The sequence below is a fragment of the Vanellus vanellus genome (assembly GCF_965231255.1).
Source record: "Vanellus vanellus genome assembly, chromosome: 6".
Classification (NCBI taxonomy): domain Eukaryota; kingdom Metazoa; phylum Chordata; class Aves; order Charadriiformes; family Charadriidae; genus Vanellus; species Vanellus vanellus.
In genome coordinates, this window is record NC_138911.1 from 29896799 (window position 1) to 29907868 (window position 11070).

General features: G+C 45.6%; 1 protein-coding gene across 1 annotated transcript in view; it reads left to right on the top strand.

Annotated features, from left to right (window-relative positions):
* MGA (MAX dimerization protein MGA) overlaps positions 1-5569 on the top strand; it is a 66449-nt gene extending 60880 nt beyond the window's left edge. The window contains exon 25 of the mRNA XM_082484742.1: positions 1027-5569. Within this exon, the coding sequence (XP_082340868.1) occupies positions 1027-2327 (1301 nt within the window). The 3' untranslated portion in view covers positions 2328-5569. The remainder of the gene's footprint in view (positions 1-1026) is intronic.
* The last annotated feature ends 5501 nt before the right edge of the window (positions 5570-11070 follow it).

Below are 11070 nucleotides of genomic sequence, written 5' to 3' on the forward strand. Positions count from 1 at the left end.
TGGGATCTTTGGTTTTTATGGATCTTTTTGCTTGCATGCCAGGGAACATTACCCTTGCAAAAATGAAGGTAAATTGTTTTCTCACTAGGAAGGAATGATAGGTAATATTGTCTGGGTATTCTAAGAAAATCACTATTAAATGTTTTGAACAGTTTAGAGAGGCCTCTAGGGGATTATAGATGAGAACTTTTTAACTTTCCTTCAACTCGCTGAGCCTCCTTGCCCTCAGCCAAATCAGAATAAGTGGGGACTGGAATGTGTCTGTAGTGTAATGCATCCTACTGGGAAAGCTGCAGTGCAAAGTGGTGGTGGGGCTGTTGAAAATCTTTGCCTGTTACATCCAGGCTCTTACTCTGGCACAACCCCTTCCCACACCCTGCCAGCTCTGCTGCCCATTGGAGAGAGATTTTTCAAGACAGAGTACTGTACATTGGGTCTAGGTGTGGGGTGGTTCCTGCCAGTAGTGTGCCGCTTGCTGTCTGCTGCGTTAAAAGCAAGCCACTCACTTCATTGTAGTCATTTGGTCATCGTGAAAAAGGAAAGTTCACCTCAGATTTGGGGCTGGGAAAAATCTGAGTGCTAAATAGGAACCTGCTTGGAGGCAAAAAGTAAGTAATCACATAGTCCCTGAAATGCCTCTGTAGTATTGTGCACAAAACCAGCATTGCAAAATATGCGCATAAAAGTAAAGTGTGAAAAACAGCAAGGGAGAAGATTGTTCCTCTTTTTTCCTTGTGCATCACTATCAGAACTGTAAGAATTACAGTTGCTTGCATTTGTGCCAGCCTGCTGAAGGAAGGGACTGGATTCTGGGATAGTAGGGGTGGAGTTTGCTCTTTTTCTTCAAGTTGAAAGTTAAGCTATTAGTGTTTTAAGGCTTCACTTGACCAAAACTCCGTAAGCGGTTTACATTGTGAATAGCAGCTTACTCGAGGAAGACCTGAAAGTGAACAAATTGTATTTAATTAGTAATTACCTTGCAATTAGCATAGATCCTGATGGATGCTGCTGTGTTTCCTTTTGCAGAAAGTGAAGATTCATTCATGATGCCAAAGATTGTTAATGTAACATCACTGGCTGCTGAGGGAAGCATGAGTCTAAACCTGACCAGAAACAAAAATTCTAATACAACAACGGCTGCAGGTGCTCAGGCTTCTGAGAAGTCTTTGGTTGTAGCATCCCCTGAAAGTAGGAAGAGTGATAACATCCTTTCAGAAGAAAAAGCCAAACCATGTCCTGGAGACAGTGGCGGAGATGGAAGAAATACCACAGGTCCCACAAAAGTTTTCTTTGAAAATAAAGATGCCTTTCCACAGCTCCGGAACGTATCGAGTACAAAGGAACCTCCAGAGTCCTTTAGCAAAAAACTTTGCATTGGTGAGTTTGTAGGAAGTCAAGCCAGGAGGAAAGATGGTGATCCTGGAGGGGAAAGATTAAAATCTAAAGAACTGCCATTCCGCAAGCTGCAGATCAAAGATTCCAGGATAGAAATGGAATTGAGGAAAGTAGCATCTGCGATGGAGGAAGCAGAACTGGATGCAAGTGAGTTACTGAGCAGCATTGAGGAGAGTGATGACACTGATGAAACCCTCACTTCGCTGCTCAATGAGATTGCCTTCCTCAATCAGCAGTTGAACGATGATGCTTCAGCCATGTCAGAACTGCCCAGCACTCTAAACTCAGATTTCTCTCATGAAGATGCAGAAGCCTGTCGGGGAACAGCCAGTGATCTCGCTGCTGCAGATGGGTCTTCCTTCCAGTTTGGCCATTTGGGAGGCAGTTTTAAGGACCTTTCTGAAGTTCCAGAGGGTGGTGGTTCTATAAGCCCTCTCCTGCTGCACCTGGAAGATGATGACCTTACTGACGGGGATAAGAACTCTGGGGAGCCTTCATCTGAAGCAGATGTGTTAAAGATAGTAATAGGTGCTGAAATGAAGGACCCCCTTCCCAATCTGTCCGTAACCAGTGGTGGGAATGGCAAAACCGTAACAACCTTGGCAGAGACCACTAATGTGACTCCACCAGTTTTGCAGATGAAAACTAATCCAGAATCTAATAATGCTGACACTTTGTGGAGGCCCATGCCCAAGCTGGCACCACTTGGCTTAAAAGTGGCAAGTCTGCCAGTGGACTCAGAAGGGCAGAGTAATAAAGTTATGCCCTTATTGGCACCTGTAGTTGCAAAACTGGCACCCAGTGGGGTAAAAACTTCATTACCTTCAACTGTTCAAGAAGGACAGGATAACAAAGTGATGCCCACGTTAGCACCTGTGGTTACAAAATTGAATACTACTGGGACCTTGCCTTCAAGTTCAGCAGGCAAATAAAGGCATATATTTTTTTATCAGAGACCGGAGTGGAGATCTGGAGCAGCGTGAACCAGTGTTGGAGTTCAGCAACCTCCCCTATCTGCAACACTCATTTTCTGTATGGCATCAGCACTCTCTTCATCTGAGGGCAGGCCCTAAATTAAGAAATAAGCGCTATGAAACTTTAAGCATGTTGTCATATTTTTACCTCATTGTTGTATTCTGGGTGTTCTCCTTCCCCTTCAAAAAACAAGGAAGATGATCTATAACCATTGCTGGCCACATGGTATCCTTCCAAAATTGGGTCCTTCACAGAAATAGTTCGTCAAAAGACTGAGAAAACGAGGCTATTGAAAGAGATCCCCCCCCCAGTAAGGAGGCAGCTGTCTTGTTGGGGAAAAATCTGATTCCTTGGTTTTGTACTAGGCAAATTATCTATGCAGAAATGGGATTGTTCACATTTGCTGTTTTTAATGTTTGCAGAGTATGATGAATGTGCAGAAATTAGATTGCAGTTACTCTCAAACGTGTTACCTAGAGCAGTGGAAGGGAAATCTGAGACTGTGCAGAGGGCTGAAGTAAAAAGGTTTCTGTTCTTTGGTGCTAGATAGTTCTCTGGCAGAGACTCATTTTTAGGAGCTTATACACAGATTATAATAAACATCTATAACTCACTACATGAGGAAGAAAATTATATTTCCCAGTGTAATTAGCAGTAGGACAGTATGTTAACTTTAATAAAACTACTTAAAAATAACCCTTCACTTTCGCCTCCTGCCCCTATACAAACACTCCCTCCTTTGAGGCATAGGGTAACTGGAAGGAAAAATTACAGAGAGTAGAAAGAAATTTGGGCACCCTATTTCTATGTCTTTAAATACATTGCTGAAGTAGCTTGAGTGTTCTCCCAGTTCTTGTTTTCTTTCCTCCTGTCGTTCTTGAAGATGTATTTGCTGGCTAGGAATGTTCATAGAAGTGTTGCTTCATAAAAATACAGAACGCTTTCAGGACTGTTGTAGCCTAAGCATAAATGAGCGAGGTGTATATGTGAATGTATATATGAAAATATGTGTATATCTTTCAAACCTTCCATTTCTTTATAAATTCAGGAAAGGTACTCAGAGGTTTCTCACTGCATTTGCACAAGCTGTGTATAGCAAAAAAAAAAAAAAAAGTCAACAAAAATGCTCATTACCAGGGAAATAGGGCAGTATTGAATCACAAGATGTATTTTTTATTCTTCTCTGCCACTGCTTACTCAATAACCTGTAGATTCTCTTCACTGTTCAGCTGTTGGATGTGAAGGGTCTACAGACTGTAAAGATATTTATATTTTTGTACACAATTTTTGTTTTCATAGTTTTCTTGACAAATTTTCAGCCTAGGAGAGGTGATTTGTTAATGAGTGTATACACAATCTTTTCCTATGAAGTTTGTAAATGAGAGTTAGTTATGGTGCGCTTTGGGGGCTTCTTAACTGCTCCAAAAAGGTAAAAAACATTGCCATGAAAATTACACAGAATTTGGTCATGCATTTTGCTTTATGTTTAGAAATGTAATCCCTTGTCTTACTGTTCCAGCAACAGCAGCTGGGATTTCCCTTCTGAAATTCCCCATCTTTGGTAATGCAGGAATTTCATCTTTCCAGCACTGAGGCTGTGCAAGTGTTGAGAGTGGGGTAGGGAGCAGTGTTTGTACACTGTGCAACCACACACCCTCTTCAGTAGGATCTTCTGGATCTGTGTCTAGGTTAGATCCACCAGGGCATACACGTACCTTGGGTGTTCCCTCGTCTTTTTATGATTTTATATTATGCTGCAGAGGAGAGAAGCCCTTCAAGCTTGGTATGCGTAAAGTTACTCCAGAGCCTATATAAAAAAGGTTCTTCACCTGGCCATTCTAAATGGTGTGTTTTAAAGGAGTTAGATGTAACTCTTTATTGCCTTTTGCATATTTACTATTTTAATATTTGATACAAGTCCTGTATTAGTCATTTGGAAAAGAGAATATGGGTCAGCCTGAGAGTCATGCAAGGTCTTAGAGTTGTCACTGAATGCCTTAGAAAAGGGAATTTACAATATGAATAAGTATTTAGACATACGTTGCTTATTATTAAAGAATTTTAACCTTATTTTAGACCAGTGGAAATCTTGGAGTAACTAAATTAGTTCAGTAGCACTACATCAGACTTAAATTTATTTACCTGGGAATCTGGTTCTGAGCATTTCTAATAGGCTGAAGTTGCTTATTTTTTTTCCTCCTATGCGTGAAACAGCAACCAGAACTGTGCTGTGATTCCTTTCAAATTCCTCATCACTGACCTTTCTTTCTGCACCCCATCCTTTCATGGTTCCGAGTGGCTAATTTTAATTACAGAATTGTGTGGTAATCGTAGCCGAATACTTTTAAAAAGTAGGTCTGCTTTGCACACTTCTGTGGGACAGAGAAAGCTGTAACATGAAAACCATTCAAATACTATTACAATAAATGCTGTACTTTTGAAGATGTTTTGTCCATTCTCAAGGTAATGGAAAATGCCTGGATTTATTTTCTGTTTGGCACTGGGCAGTTAGGAATTTTATTGCAACAAAACTGTACTGTATAAAGAAGACAGCAAAAATTTTTGGTTCCTGAACACGATTACTAAATTAACTAAGAACAGACCCCAAATTTGGCTGTGAGAAGGGGTAGTTGGTGCAGTTCCAAGAAGGATCTATGATGGGTTCTACCAGGCAACAAAGCATGTTTGAAATGCTCTTAGTTTTTGCTCTCTGTGTTCCACCGTCTCATGTCTGCAGCTTAATATTTTGCTATGAATTTAAATGCTGACTCTTTTTTTTTTTTTTTTTTTTTTTTTCTTTTCACTTTTCCCTCAAGCTCCCATTGGTTTGGAACAAACCTTTTAAAAAAATATATATGCTGTCTTTTGAGGCAATAATGCAAGAATATGACACATAAGGAAAAGATTTTTAGAATCAGGAGAACAAAGGAAACCCCTTCAAGGTGCACGTTCTCACTAGACCAAGAGACCTGGAAATTTTCTTTGTTTTTTACACATCTGTAAATAGACTGGAATGTTTTTAAGAATATAATGAAATGTCAGATTTAGCTTTTTTCCTTTTATATATTAAAATATATCTTTCCCTCTTTTCTGCTTTTGAAAAATTGATATTTTTGTAGAAATCTAACAGTACAGGACTCTTAAATAACTGTATGTGAGGGACAAAGTGTAAAACTAAAATAAAGCAATCGAGGTCAACTAGAAACTGGCTTTGAAAGTTTATTACTGGGAGGGAGAGGGAGCAGAAATGACATGGTGGTGTGCTGTTGGTGGCACGCGGCATTGGACCTGAGCAAATAACACACCTGTGCTCTGAGGCAGGTGTTTGGGCAACAAAACCATCTGGGTTTTGGTTCAAGTAATCAGACAACTTGGAGGAGATTTCTCTCCTCAGTCTTGAGCAGTACGCAGGAAATGGTTGTAAAGAGGGATTTTGACTTGCTAAATGCAGAAAAGGTACTTAAGGGGTTTTATTTTCACCAAACCGCATCTTAAGCAGAAAGCCAATGGGGTTAGCATTCCATCATGGCATAAAAAGAAAAAAACCAACCCAACAGTTGAAAATGTAAGTACACATAAGATCACTCTCCAGACTCCCTCCCCCAACCCCAAACTTAGGTTAACCCTTTGTTTGTGTTTCCTTTCGAGAAGTTACACAACACAGCTGTCTGCATGGGAACAAGGTGGAAGATCGGACTCTAAGTAAAGTGTCAGAGGAGACACTTTTTTAGAAGAAATAGACAAAATGCCTGTAAGTCTTACTTCCGTATCCATAGAATGGAAGATAACACAGTTGCTAAGTGATTTGTTTTGTTTGTTTGTTTGTTTTAAAGTAGTAAACATCTACAAATGAGTGAGTTTGTCTTACAGACCTGTGAAAAGAAAATTAAGAGAACAATTATGCATGAGGGTAAGTGATGGACTGAAGAAAATATGTCGCAGATTTACTTTCTTTTTTTAAAGAGGAAGATCAGATCTCACAGGAGAAAAAGAATAAAAATGGGCGATACAGTCAAGTAATGTATTTTTGAAAACTTGTGATGAAACCCTTCAGCAAGGCATTATCCCGTGACTCGTTATGTTATGGGGTAAAGTTGCTTTTTGGAATAGAAAGGAAGTGTAAGCATAAGGTGCATCCAGTCAGGCTTGCGATGGAAAGAACTTGCCGGCAGTCCCATGATGGTCTGTGCTGGGGACCTGTGTTTTTCAGCATATTGTGTTCTTGGAGACACAGATGATGGTACAAATAAACTCAGTTGACTATGAAAACTTACAGGGAGCCTTTGCAGTAACTGATTTAAGGCCAGACTTGAGTCCGTAAATGCAACCTAAAAATGTGTGGAAGACTAGTTTGTCCATAATTAGTAATGAATGGAATCTAAATTAATTGCTGTCATTTGGGATCATGGTAGCGGAGGAATTGCGGTGCTGTCTGTAAGCACTTAAGCTCTATATATCATCTATTTGCCTTTTAACTGCTGCTGCAGACCAAGAAGGTGCTGTTACACCAATATATACTTGGCTGTTCCAGTGCATTTTAATTTTGTGTTCCCTCAGCTGGCACCTCTGTTGTCTGGCTTGGGTCTCTTGGGAGGTGGAGGCCTGTGACAGCTATTTTGGAGGTCTCTCCTCTTAATGCAATTCTACCCCTAGAAAGATTTGGAGTCTCCACTTGTTTGAGAGTCTTCTGATGAAGAAAGCCGTAGTCTGTCCTTCTGGGGAAGCTGGGGAAGGACTTTTTACTCGGGCATGTAGTGATAGGACGAGGGGCAATGGCTTTAAACTGGAAGAGGGCAGGTTTAGATGAAACATTAGAAAGAAATTTTTTACTTTGAGGGTGGTAAGGCACTGGAACAGGTTGCCCAGAGAGGTTGTTGAGGCCCCATCCCTGGAGGTGTTTAAGGCCAGGCTGGACGTGGCCTTGGGCAACCTGGTCTAGTGGGAGGTGTCCCTGTCTATGGCAGGGGGGCTGGAACTTGATGATCTTCAAGGTCCTTTCCAACCTAAATCATTCTATGATTCTCATCAGCCACCCACCTGGGCCCCACAGGCTGCTGGCACAAACGGACTGTGCAGCACTTCAAGCAACTGGAAAGCCTTTTGCCCCACGTTTGCAGCCACACAACCTCCAGTGTGCTCAGCAGCACCAGCATGTCCCTACGGTAGCAAGGCCTCGGGGACCCACAGTTGTGTCTGTCGGTAATCCACTTACATGTCCACCCCACCAACCTGGAGTGTCCCACCTGCATTAGTGTGTAGGTGAATGCTCCTGCCCTCCCCTGGGCCAGCCAGGGTCCTCTCCAACAGCCCCTTGCTGGTAAGAGCATTCCTGGGATACGGAGCATGGGGAAAGGAAGATCTCTCCTTGCTTTAACTGTGTTCACTTACCTGCTCCATCTTGCTCTCATGAGGGTTCCCTGTTTTTTGTAGGACTTTTGTTCCCCGGGGTTACGGCTGTTGGCCCTGACTCTTCTCCAGTGAAGAGCAGATGCTGGAAATCACAGCTGAGACTTGAACCCGGAGGTGACTTTCTGACAGGCTGTCTTTGCAGCCTCTGCTCCTCCTCGGCTCTCAGCGTGAGGGCAGCAGCCAGCCGGACCTGTGCCAGATGTGGAGATGAAGGGGGGCTGTGTATCTACACCCCCCTGGCGGAGGGGGGGTCAGCGGGGACAGCCGTGCCTGTCCGGCCGCACTCACGGGCGCCGTGGCTGTAGGCGGGACGGGCTGCGGTGCTGCAAGAGCAGGGCTCGCCCGCCCTCCCTCCCCTGTGCCAGCCTGCTGGGACCAGCCCCGAGGGGGAGGATGACGGCCTTTTCTGGCTGTTTTTTGGCTCCGGCGGGCGCTGGGGCTGGGGGCTGCCCCGTCGGGCCCCTGTAGTTCCCCCGTCCGTCGCGCAGGGGTGCCCCTCGCCAGCGCCGCGCCCGGGGGCGCCAGCCACCGGCAATTAAACGGCAGCTAAAAAAAGCTCCGCGGACGTAAGACCTATAGCCATTTTTAGCGGCTTATGTTTTGATTAACTCCTCGGACAACAGTTGTAATGAAACCACTCGGCTTTTCCCGAGCTGCTCCTCTTCTGCCCAAACCCGGGGCTTGAGGACCAGCTGCTGGGGACAGGGAAGGGCGTGAGGTGGGTGGCGCTGACCCCCATTTTGTCCGGTGCAGGGGTGGCACTGGGCGCTGGGACGAGGTCTGCAGGCCCGCGTGGCCCCGCACCGCTGGCATTAGCCACGGGCTGCGATTGCAGCTGAGGTGCCTGAGCCCTGCGAGGCTATCAAATGCTTCACATGGCCAGAGGTGCCAAAGGACCTGGAAAACGGACTTTGGATCCCTGGACTTTGGGATCCAGTCATCTGTGATTGTTATTGGGGGGAGAGGGGGGTAAAAAAAAAGGCAAAATAACCACAGTGTTATCACCAATTAGCTTAAAAAAGAGACACCAGAGTTTGTTTTTTAAGCCGTGCTGCATCTAATCTTCATGAAAAAACTAAATGGGAGGATGAGCGTATGACAAAAGTGCGCTGGTTTCTGGAATAGCACAACATGTGTTCAGCCCACGGGGACTGGCCGACTCTGATGACCCCCGCCCTTCCCCTGGACCTTCTGCAGCATGAAAATACCATCAAGACTTGTTTAAGCTGTAGCTACATGATTGTTCTCATTAACGAGAGGCCAGTTGGCAGGACAGTAACAGCTTTACGAGTGTTTTTAGGACATCATGCCGCTGCTCCTCCCAAGGACTGAGAGCGGCTGCTGCGGCAGCACGTGCCTCCGTAGCCTCCTGTTGAACACCTGCCCGGGGTTCCCCCAGCAGTCAGAGAAGGGTGGGTCTGTGCTGGAGGTGACAGGGTAATTTGGCAGAAGAAACTGGGGAAGTCAATGCCAGCTCTTGCACCATCCATCCCTCACTGCCTCCGCTGTGCCCTGTGCGCCAGGCTCCCTCTTAGGAGCTGCTCAAACTGCTCTTGGCCCAAGGGGCAGGTGCTCCTCATCCTCCCCTTCCTCTGCTTGCCTGCTTGGGCCTGGACCTCTGAGTCCTCGTTCTTTGCGTAAGGAAAAGGGGCTCAAACCCGGCTGCTTCCTACATTCCACCCTGGTCTGCTATGACACACACACAACAGTGCCTCAAAGCCAAGTGCCGAGCAAACGTTGGGCTTTCTCTTCTGAGAGTGAGACTGGGGCAGGCTCCCAGCCTGAGTGCGTTACAGCAGAACCCTGTTTGTGCCCATGAGTGGAGCTCCAGTCACTCACTAAGTTGCAAACAGTGGATCCACAGCACCAGCCTCCTCTGTATTCTGTATCTATCTAGTTATATCCTGCTTTCCTTCAGGTGATGCCTATCCCGCAACCAGCAAGTGCGCATCGTGCAATCCCTCCATCATGTCTATGCAGTTGGAGTTTGGCGGAGCAGCAGGATCAGGGTGAGCCCTCTGCTCCCTTCTGCTTCCCTCCATCTCGCCCTGACCTCCGCATGACTTGTTCTCTTTTATTCACACAATATCTTCCACCCTGAGGTGTCCTCAAACAACGATAAAATTATTGAAGGGATCCCGGAATTCCTTGCTCAGTTGCTTTTCTCCTGAAGGAAAAAAAGAGTGACCAAGTGTCTGGTTTCTTTCGGTATGGAATGAAGGCTGGAGCTGTTTGGGTAAACAGCAGCCTCTTCCCAGAGGAGCTGCTTGTTGCTTGGCGTGGCTGAAGCTGTGCCATCCCAGCCGCGAGCCCATGGCTATTTCTGCATGGGGGCACAGATCTCCATTAGGCAACTTTGTCTGTCCCTGCCTAAGCACTGGCAGCGCTGAGCTTTGAAAACCTTTGCTAACATTATGCCTTATTTCTGAGATGTGCTAGACCTGAACTTTACTGTAAAACAACGTTATGCAGCTGGAGTAAAACAGGATTCGATAAACCATTAGTGTCCCTGTAGGGCCTGGCTGGAGCCACGTTTTGCACGCTCAGCCTGCAAAGGCAGCAGGGCCCAGACAAGGTCACTCCCGCCAAGGCAGCCCCGCGCAACAGTGAGATGCTGGGATGGGTGGGAGGTTGGTGGGGAGCCCCCGCAGAAGGTGCTCCTCAGATGCGGGGTGAGGAAGAGCTGCGGGCTTGGCGGGGCTTTGGATACAGGGCGCGCAGAAGACGGCGGTGGGGCCATTTGATGGCCGGTAGCTGCTCTCTGAGGGCCTGGGACAGGTTATGGGGCTGGGTAAATTTGGACGGGCCAAGCTTCAGCAAAGTTCCAACATACATGAATGTTTCTATGTATGAGATGGATAACGTGGATGTACATCTGATGTGATCACGTTCCAAGTTGCATTAAGGTGACTGGCTGCAGAAGCATGACAGAAAAAGGAGGTGGCTGCAAACCTTTTGCAACAGTAATGATTAACTGCTGCTCCTCAGCCAGTGGTCTCAATGACTCTTTGGTTTTAAAAAATGGCTCAAGCAGACTTTCAGCTTTGTGAAGGTTTAAATTTGCTTTCTCAGCTTTTGGATGGCTATGGCGAAAAGAAAAGACAAAAGTCTTCCTGCAGAATCTCACCCCACCAATGTTTTGTGGCTCTGACATAGGGGGCAATCAATGTGAACCGGGAGGCTTAGTCTCCAGGAAGAAATTTTAATAAACGGCTCCCACCAGGCGCGCTGAACTGATGGCAGCCACAGTGGGAATTGTTTACTACCGTGCTCCAGCGTAGACAAGGCCTC